This window comes from Gallus gallus, chromosome 28 (genome assembly GCF_016699485.2).
Source record: "Gallus gallus isolate bGalGal1 chromosome 28, bGalGal1.mat.broiler.GRCg7b, whole genome shotgun sequence".
Classification (NCBI taxonomy): Eukaryota; Metazoa; Chordata; class Aves; order Galliformes; family Phasianidae; genus Gallus; species Gallus gallus.
Window position 1 is genome coordinate 1838523 of NC_052559.1, and position 21755 is coordinate 1860277.

The window sequence follows — 21755 nt, forward strand, 5'->3', positions numbered from 1 at the left end:
CCCACCCCCCCCCTCCCCACTCGCGGGGACCTCGCGGGGCCCTCCCCTTCCCGCGTGGGGGGGGGGGAGAGGACGGGGCGGGGGGGGGGGGGGGGGGACGCGGATGGGGGCAGAGAGGCGGCGGCGCGGGGCGACACGCGGGGGGCGGCCCACGGGGACACGCGGACACACGCGCGGAACGGGGCGGGCGGGGAGGGAGCGGCCCCCCCCACGCGGGGAGGGGAGGAGGGAAGGGGGGGTGCGGGGGGTCCCCGCCCTCAGCGCGGGGGCGGCGCGGGGGGCGGCGGGGCGGGCGCGGCCCCTTTAAGAGCGGGGCGGCCCCGGCCGGAGCAGGAAGGAGCCGCATACGGGGCCTCGGCGAGCAGCTCCCGCGGGGCGGCCACAGCCTGCTCCGCCCGCACGGCTCGGCCCGGCCCGGCCCGGCTCGGCGCAGCCCCTCCGCTCCTCGGACAGCGCGGCACGGCCCGGTACGGGGGGGTGCGGGGGGGGTGGGATCGAGGTGAGGGGGGAGGCGGGGGGGGGGGGGTCGGGGTGAAGGGAGGGGGCGTGGGGAGGGGGCGCGAATCGGGGGGGGGGGGGGTGGGCGAGGGGGGGAGCTTGGATCCCCCCCCCGCCCCCCCCACTCCGTTCCCCCCCGCTCGGCTGCATACGTTGTACTTGGCCGGGCCGTGCTGGGGGGGGGGGGTCGCGGTGGGGGGGGGGGGGGGGGGGAAGGGCCCTGCGGGGTGCGTGTTGGGGAGGGGGTGGGGGTGCGCGGCGCGGGGGCTCCTGGGAGTCGTAGTCCTCGCCGCCCCGCCGGGCCGCAGGTGCAGGGGAAGCGCGGACTACAGCTCCCGGCGTGCGCCCCGCGCGAGGCGAGTGGGAGGCGCGGTGATGGGCGGCGGGTGGAGCCAATCGGGGCGCGCCCTCCGCCCCCCGAGCCCCGCCCCACGCCGCCGCCCGGGGCCAATGGCGGGCGCGCGGGGTGCGGGGTGGCGGAGGGCAGCGCGGCGCGGCCCGGGCGGGCGGCGGGGGCTGAGCGGGCCGCGCTTCCTCCTCTCCCCCCACCCCCCGACCCCCCCTCCCCCGTCCCCACCCTCAGGCCCGGCCCAGCGGCGGGGCGGGGGCTCGGGGTGAAGCCGGGCCGCGCTCGAGGCCTCTCCGCTCGGAAGAGGCCGCGGGTGGAGGCCGTAGGGCCGGGGCCTCGCCTCGCCGCCCCCCCCTCCCCACCCCCCCGCCCCTGCCCGCCCTCCTCCCGGCCTCCATTGGCGCGGCGCAGCCCGGGGAAGGGGTGGGGTCGTGGCGCCCGGCCAAGGCTCCCTGTGGGCCCCGCCGGCCGCGGTGGGAGGGAGGCGGAGGGGAGGGGGGGGCGCGGCGCGGCGCGGCGGTGGGGGCCGCTGGGTGGGGTCCCCCGGGGCCTTCGTGCCGCCCGCCTCCCCGCGGGGTCCCCCCGCCGCCGTCCCCGCGCACCCCAAGGTCGCCGCGGCCCGCCGGGGGGGTTGGGGGGGGATGGGGGGGCCGGTAGGCCGCGCCGGCCGGCTTCTGTTTCCTGGGGTTTTTCCACTCGGGCTCCGTCCCCTCCTTCGGCCGCCCTCCCGCGCCCACCGCGCAGCGCTGCGCCCGTCGGCCGCCCTCCGCTCCTGGGGGGGCTGCGGGCACTGCGCGGGGGTGGGGGGATGGCCGTGCCTATGGCCGTGCTGTGGCGCTGAGGGGCTGCCGAGGCCTCGAAGCCCTGAGCCCGGAGCTCCATCTCCGAGCCCTTGGGTAGGGCTGAAGGTTACCGCCGCCCTCTGTGGGATGGACCCCCCCGGGGTGGTGGTGGTGGTGGTGGTGGTGGGGCTGCCCGTGGTCGGGATGGCTGAACTGCTGCGTGGGGCGGCTGTCCCATTGCTGCCCTCACTCACGTGCCCGGCCTGCGGTCACCGCAGCGATGCAGCCCCGCTTCCCACGGGGCACAGCTCTGCTCCTCGCACTGCAGCTCTGCTGCTGCTCTCAGTTGGGGCCGTCTCCGCTCCCTCTGCTTTTCTCCATCCCGGCTCTCCGCGCTGTTACTGCCGGTAGAAGTGCTTTATGGACACTGTAGAGGAGGTCCCAACCCGGGAGGATTTACAGCCCGGCGGGGGCTGCGCACAGCTGGAAGGTCTGGGAGGTCGTCCCGCGGTTGCCGAAAGGTCTCTGCCATGGCTTTAGTTGTTACTTTGCTGAAGGAAACGTTGTTTCTGGTGGTCCTGATGGAGAACTGCGCCGTGGGGCAGCCGAGGCGGTTTCTCGGGTTGTTGGGCCGGGCTGGGAACTGCGAGGGCTTTCTGGAGCTGCTGCCTTCCAGAGCAATAAAGCGAGAGAAGCGGAGCGGTTTGTGAGAGAGGAGCCGTTCTCGTTTAATATCCATTGTGGCCTCTGTTCTGCCTCGGCCTGGGGAGGCAGCAGCGAGGAGGAGCCCAAACGGGGCCGGGATGGGGGGATTTCCGCAGCGCCCCCTCTCTGTGTCAGCCCTCCAGGGGGGCTTTGGTGGGCCGAGGGCTGAGCCCGCTGTGGATGGGAGCCGCCCTTCGTTGCCCGCCGCTCTGCTGCCCTCCGTTCTGCCTTCGGTTTCGTGGCATCCTCGTCTCCTCGCTCTCCTCGCTGCGTTCTGGGCCTGGGAATGGGGGTCTGCGGCCCCGCGGGGTGGGTGCCCGAATTTCCCTTCCCGTGTATGAGGCAGAGCCGCAATGCTCAGCGCTGTGCCTTTGTCCTGATTCAAACCGACACTCGAGGGCTCCTTCCCGGTCCGGGGATGCTGCGTGTGCCGAAAGAGAGGACTCGTGTGACAATCAGACGCCTCCCTGTTATCTGCCTCAGTCAAAGCCGTAAACTCTTAACTCCGCTCTCCGCCAGCCCTAAGCTCAAGTGGAAGGGGCCGGTCGCGATCTGTAATTAAAACCCTTCGGATGAGCTCTGTTCAGGCAGAGGCGGCGATTCGCTGTCCGGGCTGCTCTCCCATCGGCCCTCCGCTCGGGAGCGGTGCGGTGTCACGGCTCCGTTCCGCACGTGGGACGGATGGGGACGTGGGGCAGAAGGAAAGGGGGTCAGCGGGCGCCGTGCTGCTGCCGGAGCGCTGGGGCTGTTTGGCTGCAGCTCCTCCAGCCCTGGAGCCGGATCGTTTTCCTTCCCCCCCCCCCACCCCCCACCCCGTGTGTCGTTTCAGTTTCCCTGCGTGGCTCCCGGGGCAGAACCTGTCTGCTTGTGGCTCTCACGGCACGGCTGCGGCTCTGTGCTGCCTGGGGGGCTCGGGAGGCCTTCGGTGGGCTGTGGGGAGGCAGTTGGGGGGGGGTCGGCGCGGCTGGGCGGCCCCACTTCGTGAGATGGGGTGTGAGAAACTGGAGCCGGGTGTGAGCCGCCCTGTGCTGCAGGTGGGAGCCGAGGGCGCGTTGCTGAGATGCGCTGCGGATCCCCCGGCACGGCGGCTTCACTTTGTGGCCCCCATTTAAAGATACATATGGTGCTGCTGGGCACAGCCCCCCCCCGCAATGGGCTCACTCCCTGCAGTGCCTATTGCAGAACTCCTCCCTGCTGTGGGGTTCGGGGCGCAGCGCCCTATGGGGCTCCTGGCGCTGATGTTCCCCCGCTGCGCTGCAGAGCCCCTCTGCCACCACCCGAAGCCCTCCCCACCCCACAGGCGCAGCCGCAGCGCTGCACCCAATGCCCACACATCCCACTGCCGCACTCAATCTGTGCACCGAGGACCGCTCTTATCCCACCCCCATGAGATTTCCCATTGGCAAACTGCAAACCGGCGAGTCCATCTCCGGGCTGCTGTGCGCCCTGCTTGGTTTGTTTGCTCAGTGCCTCCCCAGCACAGAGCTGGGCCGGCGCCAGGCGTGGGCTTGTAGCTACAGGTCGTGGTTCCAGCAGCCTCGTGCCCCAACAGGCAGCTGTGTGCGCGGCACCGCCGCGGCCTTCCTCCCCCCGAACCCACGCTGCCCTCTCGTGTGCCCGGGGAAGGAGTGGAGCGTCATGGAGCGCACTGAACAGGTTGCCCAAGGAGGCTGTGGATGCCCCATCCCTGCAGGCATTCAAGGCCAGGCTGGATGTGGCTCTGGGCAGCCTGGGCTGCTGGTTGGCGACCATCACATAGCAGGGGGTGGAACTGGATGAGCACTGTGGGCCTTCGCAACCCAGGCCGTGCTGTGGTTCTGTGGTGGGGGGTTGGGGGCTGTGAGCGTTGCAGCACTGCAGAGGTGCACTGTTCCACCCCTTTGCGTGCTCTGTCCCTCAGCAGCTGCGCGGGGCTCAATGCTGGGGGATGTTTCAGTTCTTTTTTTCGGGGCTGAGCGTCACCTCTCCGAAATACTGCCCGTGTGTTCCCCAGCACCCCCAGCCCGACGGGGCTCCCCAGCTCACAGGCAGACCCTGCCCCGCGCTTCCAGGAGCTCCGGGCAGCACTGCACCGAACTCCACTTTCGTGTGTTGTTTTATCCCCCCCCCTCCGAGCACCCGTTGCTGTCAGGAGGAGCAGCGTGGCTGAGCGCCCGGCTGCAGGATCTCTCGAAACCCCCCCCTGTGGTTTCGCAGGGAGCTGACGTGTTCTGGATGGCAGCAGCAGAGCTCCGGGGGAGAAAAACCCATCGTGTGGGCACGGCTCAGTGAGAGAGCTGGGCTCGGCAGCGCAGCAAGCAGCCTGCATCCACGCGGGCTGCACGGCCCTCCTGACCCTATGAGCTGTGCTGCAGTGCTCCCAGGCGGTGCGGGGCGGTGTGTGGGGGCTGCTGGGGCAGCAGGGAGGGCTGGGAGCCGTCTGTGTGCCCGCGGGGACACAGCCTTCGTGGCTGGGCTGGGGGCGGTGGTCGGCTTGGTGTGCTTACGTGGGGTTCCAGACCTGCTCTGATGGATGCTGTGTCCCGTATCAGCGCAGCCTTACAGCACTGCGGGCCACGGAGGCTTCCAGCGTGGAGTCCCAGAAGCGCGGTGTGCTTTGGGTTGGAAGGGGCTCGGAGCCCACGCAGCCCCCATGCTGGGCGCTGTGACCACCCCTCCGACCCATTCCTACACAGCCTACAGTGGAGGCGCATTCCTACTGGATTAAATACGGTCTCTGATGACAAAGGAGAAAATTGGCAAGGAGGTCTGGGTGGAGCAACCAGTTGAAGCTAACCTTGCAACATAGGAGAAGCGTTAACATGGCCTCGTTGTGGCTGTCAGTGGTGCAAATGGCCGCGTGCTGCCTCGCTGTGGGGCTGCTCCTCGCCGTGGGGCCGGGCTGGAGCTCCATGGGCCCGGCGGGACCCACTGATGGGCAGTAGGACCCATTGCTTCCACGGTGGGCTGGGATGGGGCACCCACTGCTCCCCGTGCAGCGCCAACGCCTTCACTGCCCCCCGAGCAAAGGGTTCCCCATTGACCACAGCCCCAAATCCGCTCTTGTTGGGGATCCTAAGGGGTGCTGAGCCGTTCCCCCACGGAAGCGCTGGGCTGTGCCGTGGTGGCTCTGTGCTGCTCTGACGTTCCCCATTCTGGTTCTGCTGCTGCCGTGTCGGCGTTGCGCAGTGCTGCGCTGTGGGTTGGGGTGGAGGTGCTGAGTGGGGCAGCGCGGCCCCATCCTCGCGGGCACTCATCCTTCCCATGCTCATAGGACAGAAGAACCCTCCTCGGTCCCATCCCTCCTCCTCGGTCCCATCCCTCCTCTGAGCATCACACTGCAGGCGCTTCCATCCCAGCGCCGTGCAGGAGAGCAGGAAGCCCTTTTTCTCCCTGCTGCGCTTTGTGGCAGCATCCCTTACGGCCTCCCGGAGGGCTCCCATCGTGGGCAGCGGCCGTGGCAGAGCGGAGCACAGCACTGCTCGTTGTGGCACCGCTGCTTTGCAGCCCGTCGCCGTGCACCGCTCCGTGTGAGCCGCCGTGGGGTTCTGCTGCTCTCCTCCCCGCGGTGGGAGTGCCGAGTGCTCGAGCCATTATGAACGGCTCTGTTGGGTTTGCCTGAGGTGCAGGGCTTGCTGAATCACACCCCAAACCTGTCTGTCCGGGAGCAGCGAGCAGTGCGTGTGTCACCTGCACGGCTCCGTGCCGGTGGTCGCACACCCACAGCGCACAGCACCCAAAGCGCAGCGCTGACACCGCTGCATCCCCAGGGGGAGATGCGGCCCCTCCACCCCACTGAGACGCTCTGCTGAGGGTAGCGGCCCTCCGAGCACAGCGTGCAGCCGCTCTCGGCTGGGAAATGGCTGCCAGGGAGGGCTGCCCCTGCGCTCAGCCCATGGGGTGCAGCTCCCAGCACTGCACGGGGAGCCCTTCCGATGGGAATGGCGGCCCAACTTCTCTGCTGTTCGGGGCTGTGGAGGTTCTCCCGATGCTCACCGAGGCTCTGAGTTCCATCCCTTGCAATCAATCCTTCCACGCGGCTGTGGCTGGGGATGCGGTGGCCGCTGCGCGCTGAGGGATCCGTGGGGCTCAGGGGGAGTTCCCTGTGCAGGTGTGGAGCAGAGCAGTGCTGGGCTTCCCCTGCGGGCAGCAGGGAGAGGCAAACCTCCCCGGCAGGTCGGACCTGGCAGCAGGGAGGGCAGTCCCGGCTGATTTGCCTGCCTGGTGCGGTGTGAGTTTGAGCCGCGTGGAAATGGAGGCGGTTGTCGCTGTAGCTGCGTGGTGGGACGCAGCAGCTGCTTGGCTGTGACACGGGGCCGTGGGGCGCTGAAGCGGGGGGAGGGGGGGGGGGGGTGCCCCCAAAGCTCTGCTCTGGGTGGGCTGCCGGGATGGGTGCCGTGAAAGCACGGCCGGTCGGCTCTGTGCTGCGCCAGCTCGGTTTGGAGCCCGGGATCCTCTGGGAGCCGATGGAACCCAGCTGATGCGATGGGCTCCTGAGCTGACCCAGTGCGGTGCTGGGGAATGAGGGCAGCCGCCTTTGGGGGGGCCGGGGGGAGCCCAGCAGCGGCACACAGAGGCAGATTGTCCGTGCAGAGCCCCGCGTGGGACCCTGCTGTGATCTGTGCGCATCCATGGCCGTGTGATCGCCGTCTGTCACGCGGCCCCTCCGGCGCTGTGCCCCACACGTTATGTCCGGGTGGGACAGAAGGGATTTCTCATTACCGAAGTAGGGCTGTTGGGGGCTGTAAGGAGGCAGAAAAGCACCGGCGCCCTTTTTGCACGATAAGCACACGTTTGTTCGTGTCGCAGCGCGGGGTCTTCGCCTGCAGAGCTCGCATCTGCTTGGCAGGTCCACATAATTTGGATAGTTTGGCTCCAAAGCGCCGGCAGCGCATTCCTGCTCGGGAGCAGCAGAATTGTAATGGCACCGTGGAGGAGCTGCGGCACCGTTTGTGCCCCCCCGGCGGACACAGCCCCGCTCTGCTGCCCCCGTCCCCCCCCCCAGCTCTGCGCTGGGGGCTGCTGGGTGCTCTGCCTGCAGGTCCGGCCTCGTGGCTGGGAGGAGGAGAGGGCAGCCGGGGTGATGGCTCCGGGGTGTGCGTGGAGAGACAAGGGCTCGCATTGTGTGACCTCGAATAGGGGCGAGCTGTTCTAAGGGGGGGAAAAACGGCCCGTTCCTCCAGTTGGTGGCGAGGGAGAGGGCGACGTCTGGGCCCTGGGCAGCGAACCACTGCCTCTTCTTATTTTGTTCTTTAATAGCAACATTATTGTAGTGACCGTCCCCCGGCGCGCAGCAGCGCTCGGAGGGTGCTGTGGTTCGCGGCCCGGCGCTTCGCCCCACGTGGCTGCAGGCGGCTGCAGAGCTGTGCTTCTGCCTCCCTGTTGGGCTCCGGGTGCAGCAGCGCGGCCCCATCCTTGGGTCGCATCCCTGCTTGTGGAGCTGGGAGGAGAGCTTTGGCGCTGCTGCGCCGCACCTCTTCCCAGGCGGCCGTATTTCAAGCCGGCAGCCCCCCTCGGGTCGCATGGGAGGGCGCAGCGCCGGCAGCCAAAGCGCAGCCGTTTGGGGTGAAGTGTGGCAGCAGAGAGGCGCAGTGTGGGACAGCAGTGCTCGGCGTGGGGCGGAGGGGAGGAGAGAACGGCCTGGAGACGGAGGGCAGGGGCTGCAGCTCCCCGCCGTGCGCCCGCTGTGCCAACGGGGAGGTCGTTGGTCGCCACCCCATCACCACTCCGTGTGTCGGCCCTGAGCACCGCCTGGCTGCGCCTCGAGCCCTGCGCTGCCTTCAGCCGCCGTGGTTTTTGGTTCTGCTTTTCAAGCCTGGAAAGATGGAGCGTCCCACATGGTGTCACACGTCCTCCGCTCGGGGTCAGAGGGGAGCAGGGTGGGCTTTATGGCGCTGCCGGGGGGGGTGGGCTCCACACGGGGTGGCTGCATTGCCCCCTCCCCACCTCAGCCTCCGTCGATCCGACCGCAGGCGGACACACAAAGGCTGTGTTGTGTGAGCAGAATGAGCAGCGACTTCCCCTGCCAGCCCTGGGCGGTCGCGTGACCCCACAGCCGTTCCCGCACCGCCCGCCCGCTCCTCCCAGCCCCCCTGCCCCGCACGGGGGTCTCCTCCCCAGCACAGCCCCCCGCCCCGCTCACACAGCCCGTCGTGTGCCCGCAGCCGGGCGCTGCCACCGCAAAGCCCAGGTTCTGCTTGGAGGTGGAGGGGACCCCTCTGAAGACTGCGGGATGGAGGGGAAGGGGCCGGAAGTGCCAGGGGCTGCTCCCGTTGCAGCTCAGAGCCCCATGGATGGGGTTCAGGGTTCCACCTGCACCCCCCGTGGCTGTGGGGTCGGGGGACCTCTCCCCAAACTGCCCTCAGCCCCTGGGCGGCCGTTCCCCCCCCCAAACCAACACCTCTCCTTCTGAATGACCCACCGATGGCAGGCCGTGAGTTTGAATCCCACTCCAGAAGCTCCTTTCTGCTTTGGATCAATAAAGTTCTTTAGAGACCGCATCCGTGGGGAGCCGGCAAAGCCGGGCCGTGCGCGTGGCTGTGTGTGCCGGGGGGTGGGCGGGGGGAGGCGCCGTGCCCATTGTACGGACCCAGGGGGGTCGTACAGTCGTGCAGTCGGCAGGGTTGGCTCTTGCGTTGGTCTGACCATGGGGTGATGGAGAGCACCCCTTGGGGATCCCTGGCTGTGCTCCGGGCTGTTCGGCCATCGGAAGGGCTGGCTGTCGTGCGATGGACGCGCGTCGATGGGGGAGCACTGGCGGCGGTTGGGCTGCGTGGCCGCGGAGGTCTTCCCCATCGTCGGCGACTACGAGCGAAGTGCGTCGGCGTCCTTCGCCGTGCCGGAGCGCTGCGCTGTGAGTCACCGCGTTTCTTCTCTCCGCAGCCCTTCGCAGCCACGATGGCGGGCGGCGTGGACGGCCCCATAGGGATCCCATTCCCCGATCACAGCAGCGACATCCTCAGCAGCCTGAACGAGCAGAGAAACAACGGGCTGCTGTGCGACGTGGTCATCTTGGTGGAAGGCCAGGAGTTCCCCACCCACCGCTCCGTCCTGGCGGCCTGCAGCCAGTACTTCAAGAAGCTCTTCACCTCAGGGTTAGTGGTGGACCAGCAGAACGTGTATGAGATTGACTTTGTGAGCGCCGACGCCCTGTCGGCCCTGCTGGAGTTCGCCTACACCGCGACCCTCACAGTCAGCACTTCCAACGTCAACGACATCCTCAACGCCGCCAAACTGCTGGAGATCCCGGCGGTGAGGGATGTTTGCACGGATCTCCTGGACAGGAAGATTCTGGCCAAAAATGACCAGATGGATTTAGTAGATCAAATTGATCAAAGGAACCATCTCAGAGCAAAAGAGTACCTGGAGTTCTTCCAGAGCAACCCCGTCAACGGCCACCAAGGCAGCTTTCCGTGGACCAACCCGGAGTTGAGAGACCTTCAGAGGCTCAACTTCCGCGGCCAGGAGGACGAGGAGGAGCCGGACTGCAACGGCCTGGACTTCTACTCGCAAGCCCCCCTCAACGAAAGACCAAAGGCCAATGACTGTGATCCCGACAGCAACCCGGCCATGTGGCTGGACAGAGAGGAGGAGGAGGCGGCGGCCGCCCCCGGCTCCTTGTTCTCGCCTTCTCAGAACGGACATTACAGCGGCCGAGGCCTGGGCACGCCAGGAGAAGAGGAGGGGGCTCCCGGGGCCGCCCTGGACCAGCAGGACGCCGGCGACTCCCCCAGCTTCGTCCCCACCGGGGCGGAGGCGGAGGACGACGCCAGGGACGTGGACGGGTTGGCCGCCAGCGTGCTGCAGCAGGTGATGGGCTCGGTGGGGAGGCAGCAGCTCGGGGACGACGAGCGGAAGGACGACGACGGAGTCGTGGATTATTACTTGAAATACTTTGGCAGTTCGAACGAGAGCGACGTGTACCCGTCCTGGTCCCAAAAGGTGGAGAAGAAGATCAGGGCGAAAGCATTCCAAAAGTGCCCCATCTGCGCTAAGGTGATCCAGGGGGCCGGCAAGCTGCCGCGCCACATCCGCACCCACACCGGGGAGAAGCCCTACGAGTGCAACATCTGCAACGTGCGCTTCACCAGGTAGGCTGCGAGCGGGGCGGCGGGACGCCTCCGTCCGGACGGGGGGCCGGAGGGCCTTCAGAGACACCTCCATGTGGGGGTGGGGGCGGCGGTGCCTCTCCGGGATGGGTTTGTGCCCACCTGGTCCGAACAAACCCCGCAGCTCCTCGGGCACCGCTCGCGGGCAGCGGCCCGCCATGGGGTCACGGGGTGACGGGCTGTGGTTGGGGCTGCTCCGCTCAGCCCAGGCCTTCCAGCACGTCCCCTTCCACCCCTCGTGCCCCCCATCGCCCGGCTGAGGGCGGGGGTTCCGCGCTGCGCCAGGAGGTGTGTGGGCTGCAGAAGGGGCAGCCAAATGGCCCAGACTGCTCCGCTCTGCTCTGCTCCGCTCTGCTCTGCTTTGCTCCATTCTGCTTCACTCTGCTCCGCTCCGCTCTGCTCCATTCTGCTCTGCTCTGCTCCGCTGTGCTCCTCTGGCTGCTCACCTCCATGCCCTCGCAGCACAGAGCTGCTTCCCAGCAGTGGGAGCCGTTCCCGGCCCTGCAGACTCTGTGCTGCAGCGGGTGGCGGTGGGACGTGGGGCCGCGCTCTCAGCCTTCCACCTGCCGGCCCCGTCCCCTCCGCGCCCCGAGAGCCACTCAGGGCCGCACCCGGCCGGCCGGGGACCCACGTTTGATAGCTGAGGAATGCAGATAATGCCGGGGCGGGATGCCAGCCCTGCGGCACGGCCGCCTGCCCTGCCAACCACCGCCGCCCTGCCCGCGCCGGGGGGGGCCCCGGGGCCGCTGCACTTTGTGTGCCCGCACCCCGGTTCCGGCTGCCACACCTGAGCGGTCCAAGGTCCTCGCGTTCCCCCACCCCCGGCTGTGGGCTCCTGGCAGTGCCACGAGGGCTGGCAGAGCGGGGGCTGTGCCGCGGGGCGGGCGTTGTTTGGAGGCGGAGGGCTTTGAGGAGCCGATGCTGCTGCGGTTCCGTCCGCTGCCTTCATCCCATCGCCTTCACCCCCCTCAGCCTTCCGCCTTCCCCCCGCTGCCCTTCCACCTCCGTGCTGCCCAGCAGCTCACGGCAGGCATTGGCCCACTACGAGCAGAGATGTGGCTGGAAGCCGTGCCCTCAGCACAGCCCGAAGGAGGCCACAACACATCAGAGCCCCGCTGGATTCAGGCCGCAATACGCCCCGCACGGCCCCCGGCTCGTGGGACGCCATGAGTGGCCGCACAGAGCCCACTGGGTGCAGTCTGAGGCAGCCAAGCCCCAAATCAGTCCGGGTTTCCCTTCCAACGTTGCTCTTCTCCCCTCTCCGTTCACGCTTCTCCATCACACTGCCTGCTGCAAACCCCTCCTGCCCTGCGTGGCTCCGGGCTGTGCTGGGAGGGGAGCGGTGAGCCCTGGCGTGGGGAGAGCTGCAGGGAGGGGGGGCCGGGGGGGCGCGGAGCCGTGCCTGCGGGGTGGGAGGGATCGCCCACAGCTCTGTGCTGATTTTTGCTCGCTTTGCTTCCTGGTTCCTCTGTGCCCGGATGGGGAGGAGCCGCTCCGCTGATCTTCCAGGAGAGGAGCGGAAGGGTTTGATCAGAATTAAACATGGAAAGAAAGAATTAAACGTTTGCTCTCAGCCCGGCCCGGCTTCCCAGCTCCCTCTGGGAGCCTCATTAGGACCGGCCGCATCCTCGAGGTTTCCATCCTGCCCTCCATGCCAGGGCACCTCCCGGCCCCGCAGAGCCCTCCGGTTCATTTGGGGGGGGGGGACGGACTTCAAGCTGACCCCCACTTTGCTATGCTGGCACTGCACTGCACTGCACTGCTCGCTGCCTGCTTTCCTCTGGGAAGGGGCCAACAGTCCCAGCCCTGCGACAGGGGGGGGAGGAGGAGGAGGAGGGGGAGGGTGAGGAGGATGAGAGTGAGGAGGGTGAGGATGAGGGTGAGGGTGAGGATGAGGAAGATGAGGAGGATGAGGGTGAGGATGAGGGTGAGGAGGATGAGGATGAGGGTGAGGAGGATGAGGGTGAGGGTGAGGATGAGGAAGGTGAGGAGGGTGAGGGTGAGGAGGATGAAGATGAGGAAGATGAGGAGGGTGAGGAGGATGAAGATGAGGAGGATGAGGGTGAGGAGGATGAGGGTGAGGGTGAGGATGAGGAAGGTGAGGAGGGTGAGGAGGATGAAGATGAGGAGGGTGAGGGTGAGGATGAGGGTGAGGAAGGTGAGGGTGAGGAGGATGAAGATGAGGAAAGTGAGGGTGAGGATGAGGGTGAGGAAGGTGAGGAGGGTGAGGAGGATGAAGATGAGGAGGGTGAGGATGAGGGTGAGGAGGATGAGGGTGAGGAAGATGAGGACGAGGGTGAGGATGAGGAAGGTGAGGGTGAGGAGGATGAAGATGAGGAGGCTGAGGGTGAGGATGAGGGTGAGGAGGATGAAGATGAGGAGGATGAAGATGAGGAGGATGAGGATGAGGAAGATGAGGAGGGTGAGGGTGAGGATGAGGGTGAGGATGAGGGTGAGGAGGATGAGGGTGAGGAGGATGAGGAGGGTGAAGATGAGGAAGATGAGGATGAGGGTGAGGATGAGGAAGATGAGGAAGGTGAGGAGGATGAGGGTGAGGAGGATGAGGGTGAGGAGGATGAGGAGGGTGAAGATGAGGAAGATGAGGATGAGGGTGAGGATGAGGAAGATGAGGAAGGTGAGGAGGATGAGGGTGAGGAGGATGAGGCTGAGGGCGCTGAGGAAGGCCGCCGCCGTCCCGCTGACGCCCCGTGCCGTTGCTCCCCACGCAGGCAGGACAAGCTGAAGGTCCACATGCGGAAACACACGGGGGAGAAGCCCTACTTGTGCCAGCAGTGCGGCGCCGCGTTCGCTCACAACTACGACTTGAAGAACCACATGCGCGTGCACACCGGGCTGCGGCCCTACCAGTGCGACAGCTGCTTCAAGACTTTCGTCCGCTCTGACCACTTGCACAGGCACCTTAAAAAGGATGGCTGCAACGGCATCCCGTCCCGGAGGGGCCGACGGCCGCGGGTGAGAGATGCCGGGGGGCTGCCCACCCCCACGGGGAACCCCGAGGATGGAGGATTTCAAGGCGGTGGGGAGAGTCAGGAATCGGAGGACACCGTGCAGGGGAACGGCCGGGAGCAGCACTTTGAGGAGAGTTCTACTGCCGAAGCGGCGGGATTGAATGTAGCAGGAGGGGCGGCCGAGGGCAGCGCGCCGGGCCCCTCCTAAACCAAAAACCCCCAACCCCACCCGACCGGCAGACAACACAAAGAGAGGTGTCACAGCATCTAGTTAGTACTTCTGTCCTCCCATTTTCTCTTTCAAGGTGTTTCTCTCCCCCCCCACCCCCACCCCCCACCCCCGAACCCCTCCTTTCCTCCCACCCCCCCCCCCCCAACCTCTGTATTTTGGTTTCGTTTCGTTTTTTTTTTTTTTTAAGGAAAAAAAAAAGAAGCAAAAATAGGTCTGGCGACGTATTCCCGACCTCCCCATGGCAGGCAGGGCTCCCCCGGCGCTGCAGGGACGGGCGGGGGTGGAAGGAGAGCGCATGGAAAGGAGCTTCCATGTAAAACCCAAAGCTTTATTTTGTGTCCGAACACACGTTAAAAAAGAAAACAAAAAGAGAGAGAGAGGAAAAAAAAAAAGAAAAAAAAAAGGAAAAAAGGAAAAAAAAAAAAAACAAAAAAAAAAAACCAGACCGCAAAATATATATATATATATTATTTCAGAGAGATATCTATTTAAAAAAAAAAAAAAAAAAAAAAAAAAAAAGGAAAAAAAAAAGCAAAAACGGACGTTTTAAAAAAGAAAAAAAGATATAATAATAAAAAGGCCAAGAGTGGAAAATGGGGCTTTGGTGGGGGGGGGGGGGGGGGGGGGGCGGTGCACGCGGTGCCTCGGGGGGGGGTCAGGAAGGAGCGGGCCCACCTTCCCCCCCCCCCCCCCCCAACCCCCCCATCCCCGCTGTGTGCGCAGCCGCAGTGTTGGGGTGCGGTGCGGGGTGGGCTTCGTTTGGGGCGCAGCTCCGGGCAGTGTGGACCCCTCGGAGCGATGCGTTTTGCACGGGGATCTCACGGCGTGCAGCCCCCGACCCCCAGGGCGGCTCTGAGCTCCGGAACCCAAAGTCTGTTTCCCTCCCTTCCCCCCCCCTCCTTTTCCCCTCCCCCCCCCCCCAGACCCCCCCATAGCGCCCAGGAACCCTCAGGAATACCGCCCGGCTCGGTGCTGCGGTGCGGCCGGGCCGGGGCTGCCCCTGCCCCATATTTTTAGGCACTCGGTCAGAGCTGCAGTGCTCCCGCACGGCCAGAAAGCACCTAAAAATGGCAGATTCCTTTTAAAAAAGGTTATTTGAGGTCTCCCTTAAAGGGGAAGGAGGGTTTTGGCAGGAGGAGATGGGAGGGGCGAAGGCTGCGGCCGCGGCGGCTTTAAGGCTGCGCAGCGCGGCTCTGCGTCACCCCACGGCCACCGCTGTGCACGGCCACTGCAGCCCACGGCCGTGTTTGGGGCTTTGGGGGCACCTTTCTCAGGGATGCAGGCCTGTCCCCAAAGGGACGAAGCCCCGTCCCCAAAGGGACACAGCTCTGTTTGCAAAGGAGCGCAGCTCTGTCCTCCAGCGGACAAAGCCCCAACCCCAAAGGGACGCAGCTCTGTCCTCCAAAAGATGCAGCCCCGATCCCAAAGGGACACAGCTCTGTCCCCAAAGGGACACAGCCCTGTCCCCAAAAAGATGCAGCCCCAAAAGGATGCAGCTCTGTCCCCTAAAAGACGCAGCTCTGTCCGCGATGGGATGCAGCTCTGTCCCCAAAAGGCACTCAGTGCTTTCCCCACAGGAGCGAAGCTGTGTCCCCCAAAAAGATGCAGCCCCAACCCCAAAGGGACGCAGCTCCGTCCCCAAAAGGATGCAGCTCTGTCTTGAAAAGGGGCACAGCCCTGTCCCCAAAGGGACGCAGTGCTGTCCCCGAAGGGATGCAGCTCCGTCCCCAAAGAGATGATGCCCTGTCCCCAAAAGGACACAGCTCTGTCCTCCAAAAGTTTCAGCCCCGTCCCCAAAAAGATGCGGCTCTGCCTGAAGAGGGGCACAGCTCTGTCCCCAATGGGACAAAGCCGTGTCCCCGAAGGGACACAGATCTGTCTGGAAAGGGACGCAGCTCTGTCCTTCAAAAGATGCAGCCCCGTTCCCAAAAGGATGCAGCTCTGTCCCCGAAAGGACGAAGCCCCGTTCCCAAAAAGACACAGCTCTGTCCCCAATGGGACGCAGCCCCGTCCCCAAAGGGACGCAGCCCTGTCCCCAAAAAGATGCAGCCCCGTCCCCAGAAAGACACAGCTCTGCCTGGAAAGGGCCGCAGCTCTGTCCCCGCAGAGATGCAGCCCCGTCCCTAAACGGACGCAGCTCTGTCCCCAAAGAGATGCAGCCCTGTCCCCAAAGGGGCCCCATGCTGTCCCCAAAGGGACGATGTCGGACGCGGGTGCGCCGTGCGTACCCCTCCATGCAGAGGGCGATAGGAAAGGCACCTTTCAGCCGTTCACCTGTTTTCTAAATGCACATTTTGAGATGAAAAAAAGAAAGAGAGAGAGAGAGAGAGAGAGAGAGATTTTAGTCCTTTTATTTTGAAAGCACTTTTTAAGATTCTTTCCTTTTCTTTTTTTTTTTTTTTTTGCCTTTTTCTGTTTGTTTTTTTTTTTTTTGGTTTTTTTTGTTTTTTTTTTTTTCCCTTTTGGTGTTTTGTTTTGAACTCTCAAAGCCAGAGCAGGTGGGGCCGAATGTATTTTGGAGAGGGAGTGAGAGGGGAGTGTGTGCGGGGGGAGGGCTGAGTGGAGGGGGGGGGGGGAGAGACGGATGTTTATTTAATGCAGAAAAAAAAAAAAGCAATAAAAATATATTAAAAAAAAAAACAAACAAAAAACCATTATTAAAAAAACATAATAATAATAATAATAAAAAAAAAACAAAGAAGTCTTAGCACTTTGCGATGGAACGGGTACTTTGAGATCACTTTATCTTAATTTAAAAAGAAAAAAAAAAAGCAAAAGCAAAACATGTTTACAAATCGAAACCAACTTCTACGGAAAAAAAAAAAAAAGATATTATTAAAAAAAAAAAAAAAAGCCTAAATTTATTTTTGTAAGAAAAGAAAAACGTGTATATATATATATATATATATATATTTAAAAGGAAAAACAAAAAAAAAAAAAACAAAACAAAAAAAAAAAACCCCAACCCCAACGTAGGCAGAATCCGAGCTGTATTTCGTGGAGTAATAAAGGCTGAAAGGTGTCCATGAGAGGATCGGTGCTGGTGAGGCTCTGCGATGTGCCCTGGAAAGCAGCCCCTCCGAAGTCGTTGCACTTCACCAAACGGAAGCTTGAATTTTAGGCAGGAATCGTGGGTTTTGTTTCATTTTTGTGTATCGTTCATTTCTCCCCCTCCTCCCCCCCCCCCCCCCCCCCCCCCCCAACCACCCCCCTTCTTTTTTCTTTTTTTTTTTTTAAGTTTTATTATTATTATTATTATTATCCCTTTTTTTTTTCTTTCTTTCTTTCTGTTGTTGTTTCTTCTTCAATGTTCCATAGCCAGTTCTAGGCCAGACGTGTGTCCCCCATTGCCCCCGTCTGGTTGTGCCCATGGGTCCGGTGCTGTGGGCCTGGAACCATAGGCCTGGTTGCTGCTGGGCCTGCTCCTGTGGGCCTAGCGCCATTGGGCCCAGAACCACGAAGCCATTGCCACCTGGCCCAGTGCTGTAGGCCCGGTGCCGTAGGCCCGGTATTTTGGGCCTGGTGCCATTGGGCCTGGTACCACAGGCCTCTGGGCCCAATGCTGCTGGGCCTGCTCTCATGGGCCTGGCGCCATTGAGCCCAGTGCTGTTGGGCCTGGTCCTGTAGGCCCGGTGCCGTAGGCCGCTGGGCCTGGTCCTGCGGGCCCAGTGCAGTTGGATTCAGCGCCGTAGGCCCAACACCACTGTGCCCGGCCCTGCGGGCCCGATCTTCTGGGCCCAATGCTGTTGGGCCTGGAACCATTGGCCCAGTATGAGCAGAACCAGCACTGTGGGCCTGGCACCATCGGGCCCGGTGCTGTAGGCCCAGCACTGTTGGGCCTGCGGTGCCATTGGTCCTCTGGGCCCGGCGCCGTTGGGCCCGATGCCACGATGCAGGCCGCAGCCTTCCGCCCCAGCGGCCGTTGCCGCCCCGGGCCCAGCAGCACGCAGGCCGTGGCGGGGGCTGTCAGCCCTATCTCTGCCCGAGGGCCACGTCTGGTGCAGCAGATAACAACCCCCCCTCCCCCCACCTCCCCCAGCGCCCTGCATGGCGCGGGGTCCCCTCCCACCCCCCCCACCCCCCCCCCGTCCCCACGATGGCGGCGAGTGCCTTGGCTGGACGTCCCCGCGAAGGGACGGGGACGCAGGGCCGACCCTCTGCTCAGCGCTGGCGAAGCTCTGGCATATGCAAAAACTCGCGCGGACGTGTAAATAGAGTTACTTGAGGTTCTTCTTGTAATCGAGTCGTGGTATCTCTTTTCTAGTTTGTGTCACTGCTCCTCTCCCCCCCACCTCTCCTCGGCCCCAAAGGAACGTTGCGACGCTTTGCGTTTCTCCCTCCGCCACTCGGGAAGCAAACCCCGGCGCCCTCCTCCCCCCGGGGGCAAAAAGGAGAGGGAAAACAAGGAGAAAATGATAAAAAGCAGAGAGAGAGAGAGAGGCTGCGTGTGGCTGTGTGTGTGTGTGTGGCTGTGGCTGTGTGTCAGACTCAGGATCCCCGCGGATGGAGCGCCGGACACCAACGCCGATGGACGGACGCACCGTTTGCTGGCAACACTTTAGCACAAAGTTGGAAGTTTGCACTAAAAAAAAAACAAAAAACCCAGAGAAAATAAGGATAAAAACAACAAAAAAAAAGAGATGAGAAAGAGAGAGAAGGAAAGGAAGAAACGGGAAGGGAAGGGAATGGGGAGGAAAAAGAAGGGAGAAGGAAAAAGAGATGGGAAGGAAATGAGTGAGAAATGGGGAAAAAAGTGAATGATTAGGAAAAAATGAGTGGGAAAGAATAAGGAGCGAAAGGGGAACAAAAATCAGAGAAATGAGGAAAAATAAGAGAAGATTGGGGGAAAAATAAGGACAGATGTGAGAAAAGATTAAAAATTGGAAAAAATAAGAAAAAATAGGGAAGAAATTGGGGAAAAAGTGAGAAAAATGAGGAAAAAATTGGGAAAAATTGGGGAAAAATGAGGAAAAAATTGGGAAAAAATGGGAAAAAAATAGGAAAAAATTGGGAAAAAAATGGGAAAAATTAGGAAAAAATTGGGGAAAATGAGGAAAAAATTTGGGAAAAAATTGGGGAAAAAATAGGAAAAAATTGGGAAAAAATTGGGGAAAATGAGGAAAAAATTGGGGAAAAAATTGGGAAAAATGAGGAAAAAATGGGAAAAATTGGGGAAAAAATAGGAAAAAATTGGGGAAAAAATGGGAAAAATGAGGAAAAAATTGGGGAAAAAATTGGGAAAAATGAGGAAAAAATTGGGAAAAAATGGAAAAAAATGAGGATGAAAAAAGAATGAGGAAAAAAAGGAGCACTGCGGGAGGGCACAAAGGCTGCGCTGCGCCCCACTGAGCTGCACTGTGATAAAGTGTTGCCAAAGAGACGGAAAAGGGATAAGAAATGCATTGCTGGGGGGGGTCGGGGGGGGGGGGGGATAAAAAAATACAGCGGAAACGGGGGGGAAAAATGGATTTCTGCCCGTTTTTGGTACCGAGAGGGGAAAAACGGCGATCCCGAATGGCCCCCGCGGTGGTGGTTGGGGGGGGGGGGGGGGTCTTTTAGGGCTCATCTCCCCCCCCCCCCCCCCCCCCCATCGCTCCTATTTAAAGTAGAAGAAATAAAACACAGCTCTATCTCTATCTATAGAATCTATTTATATTTTCGATTTACGGTGATAGAAAAAGAAAGGAGAGAAAAAAAAAGACAAAGTTTTATTTAAGAGAGGAACGCTTTGTAAAGTGGGGGGGGGGGCGACCCCCAATCCCCCCCCCCCCCTAAAAATAAAGGACCCCGATATATAATATATATATATATACACACAGAGCGCAAAGAAATGGGTTTATTTGGGGTTTGTGGTGATGGGGGGGGGGGGGGGGGGCTGCAATTTGGGGGGGGGTCTTTGGGGGTTCGTTTCTGCGGCGCCTTTTTATGTCTCTCTCTCTGATCTCGGAGCGAAGGAAGAGTTTTTCGGGGAGGTTTTTAATGTTATCTATTAAAGAAAACACCACGAGGAAATAATTGCAATTCAATAAAGGACTTTTTGTGGTCGTGGGGGCGGTGGGGGGGGGGGGGGGGGGGGGGCGAGAAAAGCACAGCAAAGACATTCCATAGATTGTACCTTTGATAGCGATTTATAACAGCGGGGGGGGAGGAAAAGATTCAATAAAAGATGAACTCATTAAGAAATGCAGTTTGGTTTTATTGGGGTGGGGATGGGGGGGGGGGGGGGGGGGCGGACCCCATATCTGTGCTTCATTGGGGGCGGGGGGGGGCGCTCAGCAAAACCCCACTGCCAACCGATGGGAAAACCCCATTGTAGAGCGGTGGCCAAAGCGCACGTGGGGGAAAGACCCCAAATGGGGGCAAAACCCCATTGCAAACCAATGACAAAACACCATATGAGGCAAAACCCCATTAGAAACCAATGGCCAAACCCCATTGCAGACCAATGGTGGAGCCCCACGTGGGGCAAAACCCCACTGCAAACTTATGGCCAAACCCCATAGAGGAGCAAAATCCCAACTGATGGAAAAACCCCACATGGAGCAAAACCCCATTGCAAACCAATGGCCAAACCCCATTGCAAACCTATGGTGAAACCCCACGTGGAGCAAAACCCCATATGGAGCAAACCCCCATACAAACCAATGGCCAAAACCCCATACAAACCAATGGCCAAAACCCCATTGCAAACCAATGACAAAACATCATATGAAGCAAAACCCCAAAAGAAGGAAAAACCCCATACAGAGCAAAACCCCATCGAGAACCAATGGTGAAACCCCACATGGAGCAAAACCCCACTGCAAACCAATAACAAAACCCCACTGCAAACTTATGGCCAAACCCCATGTGGAACAAAACCCCAAATGATGGAAAAACCCCATACAGAGCAAAACCCCATTGCAAACCAATGGCCAAACCCCATTGCAAACCTACGGTGAAACCCCACATGGAGCAAAACCCCATATGGAGCAAAACCCCATACAAACCAATAACAAAACCCCGTACAAACCAATGGCCAAAACCCCATTGCAAACCAATGGCCAAAACCCCATTGCAAACCTATGGTGAAACCCCACGTGGAGCAAAACCCCATATGGAGCAAACCCCCATACAAACCAATGGCCAACCCTCACATGGCCCCAAACCCCGGGGGGGCTCAGCCCGCCCTCCCACCGACCCATAGCGAAGTGCTGATGGGGTCCCCCCCCCCCCCCAGGACCCCCTCGGCCACCTCTGTGCCGCTTTGGCAGCTCAGCCCCACTAATCCCACTGCTGAGGTGCAGCGTGGGGCCCTAATCCCATTTTTTGGCCCAGATTCGGGTTGGGTCCAACCCCACAGATGGCCCCATTAAGGACCCCCGGCTGCGGGGCTGTGGGGCGTTGGGACCACCGGAAGAGCTGAGCCCCAAAGGGTCCCACAAGTGGGGGAAACCGAGGCAGCGATTGGGATCGGGATTGAACCACGTTGTATGGGGCCGACCCCAAACTCCCACCCCATCCCAGCCCTATGGGGTCCCCCAGAGCCCCCCGCCCCACAGGGAGGGCGTCGCCAATGTGAAGAGCTTAATTTGTGTCATAAGCTTCCTAGTGCTCGGGGCCGCGATGAGCTTTGGGGTTTATCTCCCGGGATTAAGCGGGCAAAGTCGTCTTTCTTAGCGAGACGCCCTAATGCCACTTAACACCTGGGATCCCCGATTTTCATTAGGGGCGTCAGGGACAATTAACAGCAGAAAACTAATAAATAGGGCAGGGTCCTCCTGCTTAATCAGCAAATGCGGCCGCTGCGGGGTTTAAGTCCCATATGTGGTCGGGATGTCTGGTCCCATACGGGGCTGCCGTGGGGCACCGCATCCATCCCCCACCAACCGTGGGTGTGGGGCAGAGCGGGTTCTGTGCTTCTGTAGGGTCGGAGCCTCAGTGGGGGGGGGACCCCGGGGGGCATTGGGGTGTAGGGATGGGGGGATATGGGGATGGGGGGATATAGGGACATGCAGAGGTAGGGATGGGGGGAGATTGGGAACTTGGGGATGGAGGAATATGGATGAGAAGATGGGGATGTGGAGATGTAGGGATATGGAAGTGTAGGGATATGGGAACGGGGGGATGTGGGGTTGTAGGGATGTGGATGGG

General features: G+C 61.9%; 1 protein-coding gene across 3 annotated transcripts; it reads left to right on the top strand.

The window, feature by feature from the left end:
- The first annotated feature begins 331 nt into the window (after positions 1-331).
- On the top strand, positions 332-14002 carry ZBTB7A (zinc finger and BTB domain containing 7A). Of its 3 annotated transcripts, none has more exons than NM_204680.2 (3): positions 332-467; positions 9196-10403; positions 13151-13715. In NM_204680.2, exons 2-3 carry the CDS (start codon positions 9211-9213, stop codon positions 13596-13598), a joined length of 1641 nt encoding a protein of 546 aa, NP_990011.1. In that variant the 5' UTR covers positions 332-467; positions 9196-9210; the 3' UTR covers positions 13599-13715. The 3 variants fall into 3 exon arrangements, with proteins under 3 accessions (NP_990011.1, XP_046760486.1, XP_046760485.1); XM_046904530.1 differs by lacking the exon at positions 332-467 and adding an exon at positions 864-8746 and having other exon boundaries at positions 13151-14002; XM_046904529.1 differs by lacking the exon at positions 332-467 and having other exon boundaries at positions 864-10403; positions 13151-14002.
- Positions 14003-21755: the final 7753 nt, after the last annotated feature.

Coding starts and splice junctions, on each gene's coding strand:
- ZBTB7A (XM_046904529.1), top strand. CDS start 8,968: ATGGAGAGCACCCCTTGGGGATCCCTGGCTGTGCTCCGGGCTGTTCGG. Junction 10,404..13,150: donor TGCAACGTGCGCTTCACCAG/GTAGGCTGCGAG, acceptor CTCCCCACGCAG/GCAGGACAAGCTGAAGGTCC.